The sequence below is a fragment of the Panthera uncia genome, chromosome D1 (genome assembly GCF_023721935.1).
Source record: "Panthera uncia isolate 11264 chromosome D1, Puncia_PCG_1.0, whole genome shotgun sequence".
Lineage (NCBI taxonomy): Eukaryota > Metazoa > Chordata > Mammalia > Carnivora > Felidae > Panthera > Panthera uncia.
In genome coordinates, this window is record NC_064808.1 from 31,790,390 (window position 1) to 31,811,775 (window position 21,386).

Genomic DNA, 21,386 nt, shown 5'->3' on the forward strand with positions numbered 1-21,386 from the left:
GGTCTTATATTCTGAAACCTTGCTGAATTCATTAAATACCTCTAATAGCTGTGTGTGTGTGTGTGTGTGTGTGTGTGTGTGTGTGTGTGCACATATGCACGCATATTCTATGGGGTTTTCTATATATCGGATCATGCTATCTGTGAAGAGAGATAAATATACTTATTCCTTTCTCATTTGGATACCTTTATTTCTATTTTTTGCCTAACTGTCCTGCCCCAAACTTCCAGTACAATATTGAATAGCAGTGGTGAAAAACAGCACTCTTCTCTTGTTTCTGATCTACAGGGAACATAATTAATTTTTATTTTATTTTATTTTATTTAATAAATTTTTAATTACACTCGGATAACTATTACTCAGATCAGGAAATATAACTTTAAGCTTATATGTCCTATCCCAACCAGAATCTCACCTCTCTCTTCTTCAAAGTAACTACATCCATAACTTCTGTATTTATCATTTCTTTGCATTTCTGTATATTTTTACCCTTGCATATGCACCCTCAGACACTATGTTTAATATTTCCCATTAACAACAATTGTTAAGTCTTTCAAGTCTCTTAATCAGGTTTCCCCTCCAGCCTGTTCTTAAAATTTATTGTTTGAAGAACTTGGGAACTTGACCTATAGAGTTCCTCACAGTCTTGTCTTTGCTGATTGCATATCATGGTGTAGTTCAACATGCTTCCCTGTCCTCTGTGTTTCTAGAAAATTGGCAATTAAGTGCAGAGGCTTGGGCAAACTCTATTTTCTCTCTTTTGCAAAACTATAGATGACACTGTGCTCTTTTATTCCAAGATACAGAATTTTGAGATGTCTTTCTTTTTGTGATGTTTGTACACACTTATGCTCAGTAGCTAGATCCACTAAAGTTATTGGGGGTCTCAAATAGTGAAATACCAAATTAATAATTTCTTTTTTATTTATCAGTGGAATACTCTTAAAAAGATCTATCTACTTTCCTTCATCTAGTATTTGGTTACTCTATGTAATAGCTTACTTAGCGATAATGAGATAAATACTTGATTCCTTCCCTTTATTTACCATTTTATAATGTGATGGATTAGTTTTCTCTCACTCCAAGATGAATAATTAGTTTTTTTTGAAAATAATACTATTGATGAAAATATATTAAAACTAGATAGAGGTAATGGCTTCACAACATTGTCAACGTACTAAATGACACAGGACTGTGTCAATTAACTTTAAAATTGTTAATTTTATGTTATGTCAGTTTTACCTCCGATACAAAAAAAAATAGCTTGGCTTAAAAGTTAAAAAGAAAGTTAGTAAAAGAACTAAGGATTACTTGCAACTCTGTGGCCAGAAAATAAACCAATATTCAGATTTTGTAAGGCTTTTCCTTTGGAAGATTGAGGCCATGTGTAATTAGAAGCAAGCTGTATTTTAAAATAAGCCAAAGCTGGTGTGAAAATTGTGTCACTATATATGCACATCATTTTATTGCTGTTATAATGTCTATTTATTAATTTATGTTCACATTTATCAAATCATTTTTCAATAAATATATGTTGAACAACTACTCTATTCCAGGCATAGTTTTAGCATTAGAGATATAGCAGGAAACGGAGTAAGAGAGACAAATAAACAAGTAATTACCAAATGCAATAACAGAGATGAGTGCTATGAAGAAAATAAAGCAAGGTAAAGAGGTAAGGATATTGGGGGCCAGGAGAATATCATGGCAGGGATAATGCTTTGGGGGGTGCTCCAGAAGACCTAGAAGAAAAGAAGAAATGTGAATTTCTGGGAGATGTGTTTTAGAAAGAGGAATCTGAAGTGAAAGGTAGGATTTCTTCCCCAAGTTCTGGGATTGAGGATGAAACTAGCTATTTGGCTCCGTGTTTTTTTTTTTTTTTAATTTTTTCCATTAAAATTTAAAATGGAAAGGCTGGTAAATCTTTCAGCAAAGTTTAAAGTACCATCTATATGTGGCCATAAGCTGGAAAGAGACCCAGTGAAAGAAGAGGAGTATATATAGCCTGCTGCAATTCATTTCAAATATGAGTCAGACAATCCATTATACTGTAGTGACTACAGCCAGGAAATACATGTTCTCTATGAATTCATGTCACTCCACGACCCATACCTAATATAGATTCTGGCTCTTGTCACCATCAGCATTCCAAGAATAATCAACATGTAGTAAAGGACTTAAGGATGCTAAAAAAGGAGTTTTATCAAATTGTAGAATATATAATATCTTCTAAGAAGATGATGCTTTTGACATTGTGAGTAGGAAATGACTATATTTAGATTTTCTTTTCAAGAGTGTTGATGGTTTTGCATTGATTCACCTACATTCCCTTTTCTGTTTTCTCCTATGATCAGGGGTAAACTAACTGAAATTCATGCAGCCAAGAGCTGGCTGAGATTCAAGGTGAACGCATTAGCCAGGGAACAGATCTTTTCTTTGTTTGACATTAACTGGCTGTAGAACAGGGATGGGGCCTGTGACTTGGCATCATCAAAGCAGTTCTCCAGCCTTCTGTGCTAACTGGCAGAGGATGATAAACATTTTTCAGTCTTAAAGTGTCTTAGGCACGGTATGGGATGTGTAGCCTAAAAGTCTATATGCGCACGTAATGATAAATCCCAGGAAAGGAGCTTGCCAATTCCAATCATAAAACATTCTCATAACAGTTATAGCATAAGTCTGGAAAAATCCTAGAAATGTCATTTGGTCTACCTTTCTACCTCCGTATAGAAATGAATCAGGCCAAGAAGGCTGCTGCTGATTGTTTATGATCCTAAATTTTCACGTATCCTTCTCAAATCCAAAGGAAAACACAGCAGAAATAAATGCAAATGTGACCCATTGGCCTGTGGAGAAACTGTTTTAAAAGCTCACTTGTGGGACCTTAGTGAGATGAGTGTGTATTTACATGCATCTTTCATTAGAAATAGATTCCGGTGTTCTTCCAAGTAAAACAACTCGAGCAGATTATCAGGAACCATCATGACTGAGGCAGAGATGAAGCACCAGGTTTCTCTAAAACTACAGGTAGGCTCAGCATAGCATCTTAATCCATTGATATAGACTTGCCTGGTGTTGTGCAAGGACAGGTCATTGAAACTGTGCACACAATCCTGCTTTTGCCAGAGATGCTATTTTAAACAGATCTATCTATTTCCACTGAGCTACTTGTGTCATTCTCAGAATTGGACAAACCAAACACAGACTCTTAACTACAGAGAACAAACTGGTGGTTACCAGTGGGGAAGGGTGAAAGAGGTGAAGGGGATTAAGAACACAGTTATCAGGATGAGCACTGAGTGATGTATAGAACTGTTGAATCACTATATTGTACACCTGAAACTCATATAGCACTACATGTTAACTATACTGGAATTTAGTTCCAGATAAAAGAAATTTCTTTTATATTTTCCATTTAAGGATTTTGTCAAAAGCTTCTGAACATTAAAATTGTGACTTTTCGAGACTTATTTTGTGGGCTTGGTTTGAATACTAATTCACTAGATCCATCCAAGTTAGATGGCCAGTCATAGATATTCATGATATTTCATCATGTTTTATGACAAATTTGAATCTTTTTGTGTGTATAGAATGCTTACATATTGTTTTTGCTAGATTTGTTCTTTATAGCATTGGTGACAGATTTTATAATCTTTTGGTTCGTGGCACACTCTTGGAATATCATGCTGGATTTATTAGTAATCTTTTTCTTTTTTAAAGTTCTACTTATATGAAAAGATGCTCTACCAGTGCGACCTGGACTTATCACCAACAGCTACAATCTCTGGTCTCAACTCACTGCAAGCTGGTCTCCTCAGGCAATAGAAGAATGCCTTCTTTTGATTATTATTACTTGTCCTGTTGGATATAAAACATAATGCTCATATATGTTAATTTTTTTACATTTTTTACATGTTTATTTTTGAGAGAGAGACAGAGACAGAGCATGAGCATGAGCAGGGGAGGGGCAGAGAGAGAGGGAGACACAGAATCCAAAGCAGGCTCCACTCTCTGGGCTGTCAGCACAGAGCCTGATGTGGGGCTTGAACCCACAAACCATGAGATCATGACTTGAGCCAAAGTCAATGTCTTAACCAAGTGAGCCACCCAGGGGCCCCATGTTAATTTTTTTTGAAGTTTTAACATAGAAAATTAAATTTCTAATTTATAGTCATCCAAATAAAGATTATATACTGTGTAATATTTCTATTTGTAGTTGTGACACATGCACAGATGACTTCCCAGATGCAGTCATTCTGCAGAGCTTCAGATATTTATTTTTCCACGATCACTTGTTAGATACACACAATGGCCAGGAATTGAGGGAGTGAAAAGGACAGACATGGTACTTGCACCTCATGGAATGTGCAGTCTGTGGGGAAGGAAAATTATTGTGATTTATCTTTCAAAGCTAAAGTACAAGGTCTTATGAGAATAAAGAAGGGAAGATTAAGTGGAGACCTGAAGATTGAGTAGGATTTAATTTACCCAGAAGGGCAAAGATCATTGTGGGGGGGAGAAATAGTATGTGAAAAGGCCCAGTGGAGGGAGAGAAAATGGCCTATCAGAGGAAGTGAAAGAAGTCCAATATGGGCTGGAATGGAGTTTGCTCTGTGGCTGTTGTTGGCTTTGCTTCAAATTTCTGCTTCCCTTGTTGTCCTGTAAAGTCTTACAAAAAGTCTCATTACATTAGGGAACTGAGTTGAAACATACCCTTTATCTCATAGCATTTAACCCACTGCCAAAAATATTTGTTGAATGAAGGCATGGACTGTAAAACAGTAAATTGTGTTACTTTCCTGGTTGTCTGGCTATTAACTTTAATCTTGACCTAAGTCATATGTTTTAGGTGTATTTAAATTATGAATAATTTGGCCACCAATCATAAAGCTTTCTTCTGAGAAAAAGACTCCAAATTAAACAGTACAGGGACAGTAAGGACAAAGGAAAATGAAGTTCCGGATAAAAGTAAAGGAGAGAAACCAGGGAATCTTAGAATGTTATTAGCCACAGTTTGGAAACACAGCTTAAAACCATAACAAAAAGTTTCTGAATCATATCTCCTTTTAATAATTAAGGAAAATTCACATAAAAATTAGCAACATCAAATGATTAAGGTTTAATGTCATAAAGTTATTTTAAGAAAAAGAATGCATAAGGGTGCCTGGATGGTTCAGTTGGTTAAGTGTCCGACTTAGGTTCAGGTCATGATCTCCCTGCTCGTGAGTTCAAGCCCCACATCGGGCTCTGTGCTGACAGCTCATAGCCTGGAGCCTGCTTTGGATTCTGTGTCTCCCTCTCTCTCCGCCCCTCCTCTGCTTGCGCTCTGTCTCTCTCTGTCTCTCTCTCTCAAAAATAAACATTAAGAAATTTTTTAAATAAAGAAAAAGAATGAGTAGCAAAATAACATACCTACAGATAATACATACCAGAAGGACATGCCCTCCAAAGATAAAAAATATCCTGGTTTTTCCATTTCTAATTTCTATTTTCTATTTACAGCTACTTCTGTTGAGTCCAGAACACATTGATGAAATGATACAATGTATGAAAAAGTAACTTAATCAGATATAGAAACTCAAATATGAGATGATATATTCAGAAAGGAAAAGTCTTAAAAATCATTAAAAATGAAAACTAAGCTAGAAGAAATGCCCTATTGAATAAGCACAACAGATAACACCTTTGGATAATTAGAACATATAAAAGAGAAAAACATAAATATCAAAAAAGACAAGAGATAAAGATTTGAGAGAAAGTAATACATTAAAAGGAACAGGCACAGAAGGTTTAATATATACATAATAAGAGTCCTCAAAAGAAGAAACCCAAAGTAGAGAACAAATATTAAGAGCTATGATTTTAAAACATCTTGAAATAAAAAAAAAATATGTGAAACTGCACATTGAGAGACCAAACCAGACATTGCCTGGAAGAGTTGTCCCAGAACAACCAACACTAAAAGAGTCTGTAAAATGGTCTTTAAAGGGAAAAATCTTTTGGGCATCCAAGTAAAAATATCAAATTATTCATAAGAAAAAGAAAATGAGATTACCAATAAAACCGTAGTGACATATTAAAGATTCTGTGAGCCAAGAACTTTATATTTAGCCAAACTGATTTTCAAGTATAAAGACCTTAAATTGCTGTCAACATGCAAGAATTTAGAGAATATTGTTCTCATGGGTCCTTCCTGAGGAATTTACAAGAGAATGGGATTCAGACAACCCAAATGAACAGAGATATGTTCACATGGCCCTGGTGCTAAGTAGTAAATTTTATTTACTAATAGAATTAATAGAGAATTTAAAAAAATATATAAAAAATCTAAAAAATTGGGAAACTACTGTTAATTGCTGCACATTTTGGTGATAATACTCTATCAGGAAAACAAGATAGTGAATACCATAGAATTCAGGAGAGCTTTTGGGGAAAGAATTTTTCTTTCAGGAAAGATTTTTCAGGAAAGAATTTGGGGAGAAAGAGGGGTTTGTGATCCTTTGGGGTATGTGGATGGGTTCTGGAGTGACTGGTAATGTTCTATTTCTTGACCTGCATGATGTTTCAAGAGTGTTTGGCTTATAAAATTTTATTAAGCTATACATTTGTTTTGTGTGATTTTTCTATGTCTGTATTATATTTCACCATGAGAAATGAAATTTATTTTTAATTTATTTTGAAAGGTTAATACTCCCAATAATAAAAATAAAGACAGATAGTGATAGAAAGGTAACAAGTACCTCTATAAACATAGAGAAAAATGTTATAGCAATTTCTTCCAAGGTTCTGAAGGCTTTCATCATGAAAAACTAAGAATGCAATGCATTGCTAAAAAAAAAAAAAGTTTATGAGAATTCCGCCTTAAGCACATTTAGTGGTTTTCTGGGGGGGGGGGTGTTAGGTCAAATTGTGCTTAATTTATTTCATCAGAACAAGATCTAGATGCTAGTTTAGATTTTTGATGTGAAAGATTAAAATATAAACTTTATCTTTTCTTGCCACAAGTTCTCTGATTCCTTGTTAACTGTCACTTTCCCTTTGCATAAACAGTTGGCTATAATTTGAATTTAATAGAGGGTATGGGAATAAATATTCTGGTGCTGTTGTCATGACTTAGTTTGACAAATTTCTATATACCCCTGTTAAATTATTCCTTTGCATCTGAGCCGTAAATGAGTAGAAGCCACATTTGATAGTAATTAGTTAATCATTATTACGGCCTTAAGAATTATGGGGGGATGCTGGGTAAACTGCCATAGGAGTACAGTGCAAAGGAAAGACTCCAGAGTGTTGAATCAGGTAAACCTGGGTTTGAAGCCTGATTCTTCTGCCTCAGTTTCCTTATCTCTAAAATGGGGGTATTGGTGCTTACTGGAATTGCAAAGATTCAAGATAATGACTCTAAAGCATTGAGTTCAATACTTAGCATGTAAAAGGTGCTTCATAGACAATTATTTTCCCCGTTCCATTACTAGCTGCCTGTCCTGGATACTCGGGATAACCAAGGAGGTAAGGGATGTGGCCGGGTGGGGGGGGGGTGGTCAGGGCTTGTGGAGAAGCAAGTGGCTTGTTAGGGTCTCAAAATTTCCTCAAGTGATTTCGAGGGGAGCATGAGACACAGAAATTATTTTTCCTTTCATTCATGAGATGACCTCATACTCAAGTGGTTTTGTTGGCAGCAACTTTAATTACTGCGAAATTGAATATTACAAAGGGAACCCCAGGGACTGTCTCTTGGCTGATAACGTAAGCTGGGGTTCACAATGGCCCAGAGAACAGAGACTGTTACTTTGCTTGGGAAACCCTAATGCTCACAAGAATACATATTTTAAAGGTTCTCTCCCCTCTACTTAAACACGATGATGGTCAGTACTAAATCTAAACAACTCACGAAGAAATCCCAGAGTGAATTTTTTACCAAGAAGGATGGAGGTACTACAACTAGTTTCAGAACTAAGACAGGTTTCCTTTGTTTTCTTCCCAAGTCTAAATTACTTTTTAGGTTGATTTTTCATAACTCAGAAGCCATTTTTATTCAAGAAGGGCTATGTGGTTTTCTCCAGCAATTTCTTGGCTAGAAACTTCACCAAAATGGGTAAACTTGTTTCATTTTGTTTTGTTTTCTTTCCCTGTTTAGTCCCCACACTTCACAAATGTTTTCTGGTAACATGTGTATCAAGTAAGTAGCTGTTTCAAAGTCAGGTTTGGAGGGAGTGCTAATGGTAGGAGCGATTTCTAAGGGGCCAGCTGCCAAGGAATAATCATATTTTTCACTCATACACCCTCAATCTTTAATACAACCGAATGTGTGAAATGCTGCTGGGCTGGCTTACAGAAATGCTAGCAGAAATCCAGTGAATGCTGGAAAGGATATATTCTTGTACTCCCCAGAGGCCATTTCAATATTGTTAATTCTTAACTGGCCTGGCTGGTGTATTTGACAAACAGCCCACTAGAAACATTTTAGGCTTGACATTATGTTATTCATCTGATGAAGCCTGTATGCAAGAACTGGGCAGCAGTTGTAGCCTCTTACATTTTTCCAGAAAACTTTCATCTAAAGGTTTCAAAGGGCATGCCAGGTATTAAAATAGTCCTGTAGAAAGAGAGAAGCAAGTCCTCAGGAGAGGAGAATCATAGAGCTCCAGGAAATTACATGAAAAGCTTAGATCACCTTCTCCCCTACGAATAGCCAGTGGTGGAGCCATGATTCAATTCTGATCCTCTACTGGTCCTATGGGCAGCTCTCTGGGCAGTAATGTAATACAGATGCTGCGGGGTGTTGAGTCCTCAGTTCTCCCCTTAATTTTTGGAATGAAGTGTTCCAAAGTATTTATTTAAATATTTCCACTACAACATGTGACTGTATAAGTTTTATTCAATAATTATGCAGCTTCCATGCTGGTCTCCACAAGATAAAATTTGACTACCACCAAGATCCTTAAGTTTCTTTTATCCCTTTTCTTCATTGTCTCTGCCTATGTTATTCCTTATGTTGGTGTTTCAGAAAAACATATTTTTCATTTTCACCTCATTATTCTTATTTGTCTAATCCCTGCTACATGTGTTAATGCAACTTGCTTATGCCAGCAAATAAAGCATTCTTAGAAAGAAGAAAAGCTGAAACTTCTGGACTGTATTCTGGAAAGAAGGCAGTCTTGTTAGCTAAGGGTGAAATTTGTATTCTCTTCTGCTTAACTTCCTGATGAAGGGTCACTCAGAATTGCTCACAAGGTTAATTTTCTAACTAAATACCGACAATGCTAAGAAACAACTTTTGTCATCTTGGCCAAATGAATTGCTCAATATCTTAGCATACATTCCCTTTTATTAAAATTTCCTGGGTGATCACTGTATGTCAGGCACTGAGCTAGTACTGAAGATATAACCATGATTAGGCCACCATTTCAGCCTTCAAGGAGCTCAAAATGACAGCGACAATGGCCATGAGCTATGCAAGCCTTATTTTCAAAGATTATCCTGGGTGCTAGTTACTAGCAGAATACCTACTTAATGCCCAATACTGGTCGTAAATATTTTTAAAAAATGCACACTGAATCCCTTCCTTCTTTGTGTGTGTCACACACACACACACACACACACACATACACACACACACACATACACACACACACACACACACACACACACACCATTACATGTAAATATGATGTGAATAATAAAACCCTGACCTAGCCAATTTATTTTGTTGTTCCACCAATTGGAAAAGGAATATTTTTGGAGTATGATTTTGCCCTTTCAGGGAAAACTGGTGGTTGCCAGAGGGGAAGTGAGTGGGGAAGCGCGAAATAGATAAGGGGGATTAAGAGTACACTTATTGTGATGAGCATTGAGTAATGTATAGAATTGCTTATATTGTACACCTGAAATGAATATAACACTGTATATTAATTATACATAATCTTTTAAATGACTAAATAAAAATTTAGAAAAAAATATTCAGGAAGGTATTTTTATTGATTTGGGGAGAAAGTTCAGGTACATGAGATGAGGCTTTTGGCCCCACTCTATAAAACTATATCGATCCAAATTAAAGGTTTAAATACAGGATTTGGATTTGACTTAACAAAATAATGACAAGCATCTGAGAAAATATAGATGTGGAAATGACATATACTTTTGTCCTCAAAGCTATTACCATTTTGATTTAGTATTTGAACATAATTTTAGGAGTATGAAGTGCTGAATAATTATTGCATTTATCTGCTGCTTTATGTATTTTTTAAAACATCCAGGTGTTCATCAATCATTAAGCATTTATTCCTTACCTCCCATATGCTGAAACTGTGCAAAATACTGGAATCTACTGTTTGTTTGTTTTTTTTTATATACCCCACTAACGCTTTAACAATTGGGAGAAGAGCTAAGAACAAAAAATAGATTTTATAATTCTTACTTTAGACCCATGCAATTCAAGTTCTCTAAACTATTTGGATGGAATCCTATTTGAATGGCAAAGTGCTAGGTGGATATTTGTTTCCCAAGTGGGGCATGTCTAAAGTAGCACCACCCTATTATTATTTTTGGCATCTAAGCAAGAGTAGAAACCAGGATCTTTGAGAAATCTACACGGAATGCAAAGTTGCCCTTTAACCTTCCTCTCCCTGCTTTCCTTTCTCTATCCTTCTCCTATTTCTGGCAGTCCCCTCTCTCCATTATTTATTGCCTTCATTTATTCATTCCATTCACTCACTCACCTGCCAGTTACTTTTTCAAACAAGAGTAAGGCACTTTGCCAGTGGAGAAACAAAGCTATGAAAAAGAGGGACCATGTTTAAGGCAACTACTGATTGTTATAAAGAGAAGTCGTGTCCAGGCCCTACCACAGTACAAAGAAGAACATGAAAAATGCCACTTCATGTACATAATTGTGAGAGTTGGGAGGATAGAAAGCACCCAAGCTCTATACCACAGAGACCCGCCTTCTCTTAAAGTACCCCTGCTCTCAACCAAAGGTTTTCACCTTTGCTACACATGAGAATCGCCTGTAAAGTTTTAAAAAGTCCTGGTACTCAGATCACATCCAAATCCTGTTTTGAAAAATCTCTGGAGACTGGACCCAAATGTCAGCATTTTTTAAATTGGTTATACCAATGTGCAACCTCAGTGGAGAATTATTGCTCTAAATATCCCTTCTTTTAAATCCCATGTTACAGAAACTTTAATATCGCTTTCCACATGATTGTGGGAAGGAGCAAAAAAGGAAAATAACTTGAGGAAAACACTTACTTTTCTTATCCTCTTAATAAAAATCAAACAAGCAAACAAATACAAACAAAGCAACAATAGCAAAACTGTCCTCTTCTGTAAGTTCTTGAGGTAAAGAATAAAAAATTACCAACAAAAACAACAACAACAACAACAATAGAGATCTTGGTAATCAGTTGTAGATGTAGCAGTGAGGTGGGCAGAAAGGCATTTCTTAGCATGTGGTATAGCTTGAGAGCTTCAGAAGACAGATGTGACCTCTGCACAGAGGATGAGGTGGAATAGGGCTAACCCTGCCTGGTTAGATGCAAAGGTCTTGGACAAACAAAGTGTAACAGTAGCAGAAGGTCTGATCTGTTTTTGACAACCAACTTTGAATATTTATTTCAATAAATTTCACAATGTTAGATCAGGGGCCAAATTATCAAGCCTTTTTAGGATTTGTAACAACAAAACAAAATGAAATGTAAGTTATGAATCAGGACAAAGAATCTGACCCTAAATGTGAGGGATGGGGGTGAGTATTAGAAAACTATAACAAAGACCACTCCCCCCCCCCCCCGGATTTGGCTGCAGTTGTGCAATTATGAAATGGGTTGCATAGATACAAAAAGTGTCTTGTCACTAAATAAAAATTGAGTAAAAGAACATAGAAGAGATCTAGTTTGTAGTGTTCTCTTTATGTCTGGTGCCTAAAAGCATCCTTTGCATGTTCTAGCTTTATATCATCAATAGTGAGGTGGATTAGGAAGCCCATGGATAAAACAGACCCCAGTTATAACTCTGGTTTTTTTGGTTTTGTTTTGTTTTTTTTTTACTACCTGTGAAAACTTGGGTTATAGTTGAATTCTCTGAGCTTCAGTTTCCTTATTGGTGTACAGGTGGATAATATCTGTGTCAGAAAATTATCAACATTAAAAAAAGAACAAATATTGGGTTGAGGCTGTTAATAATTTCAAGGCTTTTCCACCTCTTTCCTTTGTCTTTTGTTACTGATATAATCTCTAGAACAGCTTAAATTCTTGTAGATGTAGGGGAGAGAACAATCTTGATGTAATTTTGCTAATGGTGGAAGTAAATTCTTGGGGTGGGGGTGGAGGCTGGGTCTTCTAAGCCTAAACATGATAGAGTCTTCTGCCATGATTCAACTTTTCTTTTTAAGTTTATTTATTTATTTTGAGAGAGAGAGACAGCAGGGAAGGGACAGAGAGAGAGAGGGAGGGAGAGAATCCCAAGCAGGCTCCATGCTGTCAGCACAGAGCCCAACATGGGGCTCAAACTCATGAACCTGTGAGTTCATGACCTAAGCTGAAATCAAGAGTCAGACGTTTGACCAGCTGAGCAACCCAGGTTCCCCTGCTGTGAATCAACTTGATCAAATCAGTGGGGGCAAGTGGTGGGATATTTTTGAATCCTCTGTTTATCTACGTCTGTAGAGTCTTGCAAGAGGATCTTACTCTAGATTAGGGATGGCAAACTCAAGGGCAGGCAGGGCCCTTGTAGGTCTGAGGTGGGGGTGGGGGTGGGGGTGGGGGGCGGAATTTATGCAACTGAAGAGTGAGAACATGCTCCCTTCAAGCAGATGGTTGCCATGTAGGGATTTAGTCTCAGTTGTTGCCAGATTTGATTTTTCAAGAAAAGTCAGATCCATATTTAATGTAAAATCTCCCAGTTTTTAAGTGTTGACAATGAATTCTATTTTCTTTCAACATCCTGTGGGCCAAATAAAACATATCTGAATACAGCCTGTGTGCTACCAGTTTTGCAACCTTTGGATTTTGAAGGTTCTTTTCGCTCCCAATGTGCTCTGCTCAAGCAGAGCCCAAGAGCAATTGTATACATCACAGGAAGGGTTCACCCTACAGATTAGAAATACAGTAATATCCCCACTTGCACCAAAGTGTTTCCTGTTGTGAGTGTTTCTTATCCATAATTAATGTTACCTCCCAGGTAATTCTTATGCAAACAGCTTCTCGGTTTCAAAGTTAAAGTCAGTTACATTTCCTGTTACTTGCTGAAGTGCATAGACCTAATTTTTTGCAGGTTACTTTTATCTTTTTTTTTTTTTAACACATGTGGTGGGCGGCTTTAAATTCCCCAGGGCCCTACTTTATTTTGCACTGAGTCTTGGGTGGTAAAACTTTAATGAACTTTCAGTATTTATAAAAATCTTGGAGAAACACAGTCTTCCATCCCACCTGCTGTGAACTGAATTGTGCCCTCCCCCAAATCCCATGGTGAAGCCCTAACCACCAATATGAGTGTATTTGGAGAAAGAGCCTTTAAGGAGGTGAATAAAGTTAAATGAAGTTGTAAGGCTGGGGCTCTTCTTCACCAGGACTGGTGTCCTTATAAGAAGAGGAATAGACACCAACAATGCAGGTACAGAGAGGAAAGGCCATCTCCAAGTCACAAAGAGAGCTCTCACCGGAAACCAAACCTGCCAGCACCTTGATCTTAGACTTCTGGCTTTCAGAACTGGGAGGAAATAAATTTCTGTTGTTTAAGCGACCTAGTCTGTGGTATTCTGTTAGGGCAGCCCTAGCAAACTAACACACCATCCATCACTAGCCTGTCTTTGATGTCTGATGTCTTTGGGCTTTTAGGATCCCTTAAGATTTCAGTTATCCTCAGGGAAATCCCACTTTTAGATTCGTCTTCTCATCTGGCTTCCTGTTCATGGCATTGTGGAAATTTTGTATCTCCAGTAAAGTGTCCCTCTTCTGGGAAATATATCAAACTTTACATATAACGGCAGAATACAGACTATTTGGTGACTCACCCATAAAATGTAAGGTAAAGGAAACCAATCCTTTTCCCAAGTTTTAAAACTTCTCCTCGTTTGTCAGATGCTCCTGTGAGTCGTACTATGCCTACTTTCTTGAGGCTGGAGAGCCACTTGTATGCATGTTCCTCATTTTTTAAAACATCTTCAAAATCCAGTGTAGGTAGCTGGAGCTCTGAGCCCCAGTACTGACATTCTGTGAACAAGAAAAGAAAGAAACCAGGTGGGGTTACATTGTGTTTATATAAAATGAGAATCTCCGAGAAGGGGCTAGTTCATTGAAGCTGACCTTTGATTTATCATGGAATTTACAGAATTTCAGTCATATTAGGAATACCCAGGCTACCAGATTTTCTTCCCTGGAGACATGCCAATCTACTATATACCTCCTGCCTACCATTGCCTGACCCATGACAGGTATTCACTATACCTCATGTGTTGAGGGAATGTTTAACTTGTGGATAGCTCTTGATCTGTATGTCCTTAGGGCTTCTTTGCCTGGACTCTGCTTGGAAATAATGCCGAAATATTGTGTGTTTTAATCACCAAGTAGCATTGCTCAGCTCCAAATAAATGATAAAATCTGAATGATGGACTTAGAACAGCATATGCGTATTTCTGGAGGTGGGAGGAGTGTTTGCCTTGGTAGGTACAACTCCTTCTTCCTCTTATTTCACTTGATAAGAAGCTTTCTCTGAGGCCAAATCATTCTTTGGAGTCAACAAAAACAGTCCATAGGGACGAAAAAGTGAAAGGTGTGGTCATAGGATGTATAAAAGATGCATTTTATGTAGACCCTTTGATGATAATGCCACACCAGATAAAGTCAAATCCCTCATGATCAAATGCTCATAAAAAATGTTTACTTAAGAAACAGAAAGGAAAACAAAGGGAAGAAAATAATTTGCTAGCCAACCAGTCTCTCCTAAAGGAGGCGGAACGCAAAGATGTCATTTTGCCAAGGGAAACAACGCAGATATTAGCAACTGCATTCAGGAAATACCCAACTCTAGTTAATCCATTTGATTTCTTCATTTTTGGAAGAAAGTGTTTGCCTTAGGAAGGCAAACCTTCCTAACAAGTGACAGAATGAGATCTTACTATCTCAATTATCATCCTGAGCAATGCCTCAATCTTCTAACTGGGGGAACATATGTCACGTTACAGAAAACAACCCCAAAGCCCCCACTTGAAGAATGAGGAATGGGTCAATGTTCCCGTGCAGTAGGTGTAGACTGGAAATCATTCCCCCTTTGATGTCAACATGGCTGTTTCTGCAGACACAGGGATTTCTTAGGAGTCACATGGTACTTTACAAGTGAAAAGGTCCCAGCAGGTTCAGGAGGTCACTTCCTGAACTTCCACCAGCTAGTTAGCCACCAGCTAAACAGCCACATGCAGCTGGTACCGTGTGAGAGAGGACATGAACAGGGGTAAGAACACAGAGGCAGAGGGGCCTGGGTTTCCTTCATTGGGTTGCATCTTGCCAGCTAGTTTCTTAGTGTCTTTTCTGAGCTGCCGCCTCTCGAGTTACAAAATGCCCATGGTTACATCTACCTTGCAGGTCATTTGTTGACCACGCAGTGAGATAATGCAAGTAGCCTCGTTCAGTGCCTGGCACATAGCAGACCAGTGCTGCTACTACCATCAATGATAATAGCCAACATTTGCTGAGTACTTTCAAGATGGCGGGCACAGTGCTGGGTGCTTCCCATATATTATTTCTTTTAATGTCCACAATATAAATATGCAATAGATGCTTTCAGCATTCCCAAACTATAGAAGAGGGAGCAAAGATCCAAGTCATGCAGAGCTAATGATTTGCAGAGCTGGTTAGTCAGATCCAGGCAACGAATTCCAAAGTCTGTAATTTTAACAACTACACATAAAATAAACAAGTGATGCCTTAAAATGCTGTTGTCGCATATGAGAGAACAGATGTGTGAATGTCTATTGCTTATTCTGTCCCTTATAAAGGAAATTTACTAGATAAAAAAGAAAGGAAAGCATGTTACAATTAGGACCACGTTGTCTGAACTTGTTTAAGCACTGGTGTTTAAAGGTAAACCCTGAATGTAACACTGAGTGTTAATTATGCTGGAATTAAAAAAAAAAGTTAAAGATAAACTTTGGCTCCTAGTCCCGATTTTAAATGCAGCAAAAAACATGATGAGTAGGTTTCATGGCACAACACTACAACATTGCTGTCCATCTTTTGTGAGATGAACCAAGAATTAAAAACCAGCTAGCTTCTCTTTAACGTATGCCAGTGCATTTCAGGGGTCCACGCTGGTTTGCTTTTACTTAAGGCCATTATCACTTTCCAGAGAATGTCAGCAATGGTGTATCAGGGAAATATAATACATAGAGATTGAAAAAGACATTTTCACAAGATGTAAATGTTTTAAAAACTTTGAGTTCGCATTTTGACTACTTTGTGGTTTCAAGGAGGATCTCCTTAGGGCACACACTATGTACATCTCTATACATTTATAGTATGTTTTAATGAGTTTTTGTTTCTACAGGAGTCATTTTCCCACTACAGAATCACCCACACACATACACAGCTGCGCATCCAAACACACACTATTCTTTGTTTTAAAAGCACAGGATGAGTTAGGTTCTTTCAGTAAACATGTTGTTACTCTTTACATGTATAAAATTAACCATATTCACACTGGGACTCCAGTAGGAAGCAAGGCTGACTACACATAGCGTATCCTCCACAATTTCAGATTTATAAGAGTTGACTACCAGAAGGTGGTTACAATGCCTTTTAAGTTCTGCAAACTTCACAATTTTCCAACTATAGCTCTCATCCTGGCACGCCCTAGAAAGTGCTTTACAAAAATCAGCAACCAGGGGCTACAGCTCATTATAGAACCTGTGTTCTACTGTGAGCCACTCATACACTCAGTCTGCTAAGTGTGATTTTTCAGAGATAACACGGTGACCAACCAGTTTCTAAATTCATCATAGTATCCACGATATAAAATACTCTACTTTGCAGGGAGAACCACATTTCAATAAATCCACCTAAAATCATTTCATGATATCTGCACAGAAACTTTAACATTGAAAACCCAGTTTAAAAGTGTTTCCCCAGTCTCTCCCAACTACAAAAACATAACTACAGGGGACTCCGGAGAAAATACGTTTGACTAGAGTAAATCATTTGTCAGGTGAATACATTAAAAGCAAATTTAAATTTCACACTTGGATCTGGATACATAAACGGTATGGAAAATGACGGAATATTTAAGGCATGAACCACCCTTTCTAATTTAACTTATGGCCTTACTAATAAATACTTCCTTGAACATGTGCTTCACACATCATAAAATTTATGAACCAAGCTCCATGCTGGCTTTCAAGGAACCATTTGTACAAGGTTTCCTTTTCACAGGGAGGCATCGCATTCCTGGATCCTGAGTTGTATTTCAAAAAAAGGAAAAGACACAAAGAAGCTCTTTAGTTAAAGATTCATGAGTACAGCATGCTGGGTTGCAATGTGTTATTTGGAGTTTAGAACCTTCTGTCCACCTGCACTGACCTGTGCTTTTGGCTCTGAAATAGCTCGTCTAATAGGCTGAAGATCAGTCAAACTCTTACTATCTTTTCCTGTAAATACTTGGCAGGGGCCCAGCCAAAACCAAAATCTGACCCCAGTAGAGGAGAAGTACCTCGGTGGAACTAGGACTTCGAGTCTCTTTTCTGTGCTAAGGGGATCCTGCGCCTTTAGACATTATTTTATTTCTTGTCAGGTGAACTTGACAGGTCTCAAGAATCTGATCACTTGTCCTCTCAGACTGAGATCTTCCAGAAGCTGACCTGAGATGAGGATTTGAATGCAAGCAATGTATTAAGGAGGTATCCTGTGGAAGAACTAATAGAGGGGGAAGCAAGATAGAGAAGGAAGCCTCTGGAAACCACTAAAACTTTTTTTAAGTGTATTTATTTATTTTGAGAGAGACGGAGACACAGAGAGAGACAGAACATGCAGGCGAGAAGCAAAGAGGAAGAGAGAATATCCCAAGCAGGCTCCACATCACCAGTGCAGAACCCGACGTGGGGCTTGGGCTCACAAACCACGAGATCATGACCCGAGCCCAAGTCAAACGCTCAACTGAGGAGCCACCCAGGCGCCCCAGAAAACCATTTCAATTAATGGTTAAGGGAACTGCTGGCCCTCATGGCAATACTGTAGATGATACTGCACAGTCATCCCACCCAGGGGCAAGGAAGCTGGGGTGTGCAGGCCACCCATGGCCACGCCTCATTGGCTGCTTCTCTAGGCATTCACTTCTGGGTCTTTCTGGCCTTCTCTGTGTGTTAGCCAAGCACGTTCCTCAGGCAGAGAAAGGCCTCTAGCAGAGTGTCAGGGTGGCGGTTGTGCACTAGAAGGTGGCAGGTGTGCATGAGAAGAGCACTGAGGGTCTGTGGCGGGGCACTCTGTGATGCCCTCCTTTGGGGTCTGTAAGAATGGGCTCGAAGGCTGTCTTCTGTGGTCCCTTGCCATTAAAACACACCTCAGTCACAGTGCTTACCACATTATGCTGAAATAAGCTTGCACTTATTCAACACATATTTGTTGAAAGCCTAGCTATGCAAAAGAGATCACATTTAGTGAATAAAAATAGATGTGATTGCTGCCCTTGGGAGGGAAAAAGTGACTAAGCAAGGAAGCAAACAAACACCTAAAAGTAAACATTGTCGCAAGTGCTATGGAGGTAACAAATGGGGTGAATGTCTTCTGGTAAACAGTTACCGGGAGCAGGATGGGGAGCAGTTTTAGACCTGGCAGTTAAGGAAGGTCTCACAGAAGAGATGTTACTTAAGTCAGAGCCCAGGGGGTGAAAGAAGGCAGTTATGCAAAGGGTAGGGAGAAAAGAATCCCAGTGGGAGGGACAGTAGGAAGAGGGGGAATCTCTAATCTTGTTGGGGGAGCTCAGAGTTACTGGGCCTAGAACCCAAGCAAAGGGGAGGGTAACAGATTAAATGGAAAAATAAGCAAGGGTCCGTCACGCAGGACTTCTCTGTCTTTCACTAGATTGCAAATTCCTTGCAAGGGACAGAGAGCATGTCCTATATGTTTATTTCCTCACCACTACTGCCCCCTTCTCTACCCTCCCCCAACCCCAGCATATAGCCCAAGGCTGGCACTCAGTAGATTTTCAGAAAACTAATATGTTCTGTGTCCTAAACAAACCTTTGCCTTTTTTCCCTTTTGCTTATTTTCTAATGAGGACTAGAGACTGGGAGCAACCCCTGAAAGTTGACTGTGTCTGAGTACTCTTTAGAATTTTAAAAGATGGAGAAATCCATAAAACCTTTTCCCTAGGTGATAATCCCACCAAACTTGAAAAGTCTCCCCAAGGATGTATGAAACATGCTTCTACACAAGTTTATGTTGCTTGAAAGGAGAGAAATACGTTTTTGTTTTGGATCGTTAGGTACCTGGTACCTGGTATATTCTATATGCTCAGCCCTATGACAACAGTGACCTTCTAGTTGGAGAAACCAAGAACACATAAAACCAGGCAGGGACACTAAAAGGCCGGGTGTGGGGAGTACTTGAAAATAGAGCTAACGTGTATTGAGCCCTTATGATTCCAGTCACTCTCGTAAGCACTCTGTATGGATTAATTCATATAATCCTTACAACAACCCCATTGCAGAGGTGCTAGTATTATTCCCATTTTATAGATGAGGGGACAGGTCTAAGGATTTTTGATAATTTGTGCAATATCTCACAGCTCATACATGTCAGAGCTGGGAGGCCACACAAATAATTTGATTACAGATATTCCAGAATTCAGTTTTACCCTCTGCTCTTGCTGTGACTGTCCCCTCCAACATGCCTGAAAAGGTTCTGGAAAACCATCTTGATCCCTTTCAATTATGTACACTGCACGCATCTTCCTGTGGAGAAACCCATACTGGTTCCAGACGGCTCCAGCTGTCACAAGCTGCTTCTTTATGCTGAGGCACAGTCTACCTTTGTCGCCTTGCTTTTAGGTGCTAACTCTGTGCTCCATAATCACACAGTATATGACAGTCTTGGAGATGCATACAAAGACAGCTACTGTGCTAAGTTTTTCTAAGCCCAAATAGCTTTTTTATTCCCCAGGTTTTTCAAGTTTTATGGCTTCTGAGCCCTGCCCCTAGGCTCTCTGCTCTCCAATGTACGATGTGTTCTGAGTTTGCTGATGCTCTCCACCAGCACTGGTGTCTTGAATCAGACGCAATACCATAGATGTGGTCTGGCCCATATCTGCATGGTGGGCTCACTACCACATTTGCATTCACGTGACCCAAATCCAATGAATCCTTTTTGGCTGTCTCAACCCTGTTAACTCCAATCAACTTTTCAGTCAGCGCAAATGTGTAAAAATTATCTGTCAGTGATGTCTTCATTTTCTGAAGCTAGCTCACTGAGAATGTGTGAAGCACAGGTAGAGATGAAGATACAGGTCTAATTTGATAGGGACGTTGTATCAGAGTTAATAGCTCGAGGTCTGAAGGTGACAGACCTGGATTCAATTCTGAATTCTGATACTTCCCATCTGCAAGCACTTCAGAAAGTGATACATTCTCAGGGCATTTGGGTGGCTCAGTCAGTTAAGCATCCGACTTCAGCTTGGGTCATGGTCTCACATTTCATGGGTTCAAGCCCCATGTCAGGCTCTGTGCTGATGAGAGCCTGCTTTTGATCCCCTCTCTCCCTCTCTGCCCCTCCCCCCCCCACTTGTGCCCTCTCTCTCTCTCTCTCTGTCAAAATAAGTAAATAAACTTAAAAAAAAAAAAGGAAGTAATATACTCTCTCAGCTCAATTACTTCGTCTGGAAAATACAGGATGAAAATGACCTGCAGGGTTGTTATGAAATTTGAATGATATGCTATCTATGAACAATTTAACATGGTGTACCTGATTAAATCTGCATATGAACTAGAGCAGCCACATGTGAACGTGGCTGAAGGAACACACACCACGATGACTGATCTTATTGCATGTCCCTAATGTCTGCTTAACTCTCTTACTAGCTGATCATTTCTCACATTCTCTAACCTCAAACCTTCCACTCCCTCCTCCCACTTAGGCTCAGCTGTCAGCTTTGCCTTTTATTTCAGTGGAAAAATAGAACTCCGAAGAGGACTTCCAAATATTTCCACCACCATAGGCACCAACCAGCCAGTGTCCATGTCCTTATGGCACGTGATGTGTTGTAGATATATTTGTAAATTTACCAATGTGTATTACATATATATATTACATCTATATTTGTAAACTTGTCTTTCTCTACCGGACTGTCAACTCCCTATAGACAGAGTCTTTGTTTTGTTCACCCCTTCATCTCCAGCACCTAGAACA

The 21,386-nt window shown here is 38.7% G+C and overlaps 1 protein-coding gene across 1 annotated transcript in view; it reads right to left on the reverse strand.

The window, feature by feature from the left end:
* BBOX1 (gamma-butyrobetaine hydroxylase 1) overlaps nucleotides 1-21,386 on the reverse strand; it is a 51,800-nt gene that overhangs the window by 18,039 nt on the left and 12,375 nt on the right. The window contains exon 3 of the mRNA XM_049649054.1: nucleotides 14,012-14,210. Coding sequence (XP_049505011.1) covers nucleotides 14,012-14,210 — 199 coding nt within the window. The remainder of the gene's footprint in view (nucleotides 1-14,011; nucleotides 14,211-21,386) is intronic.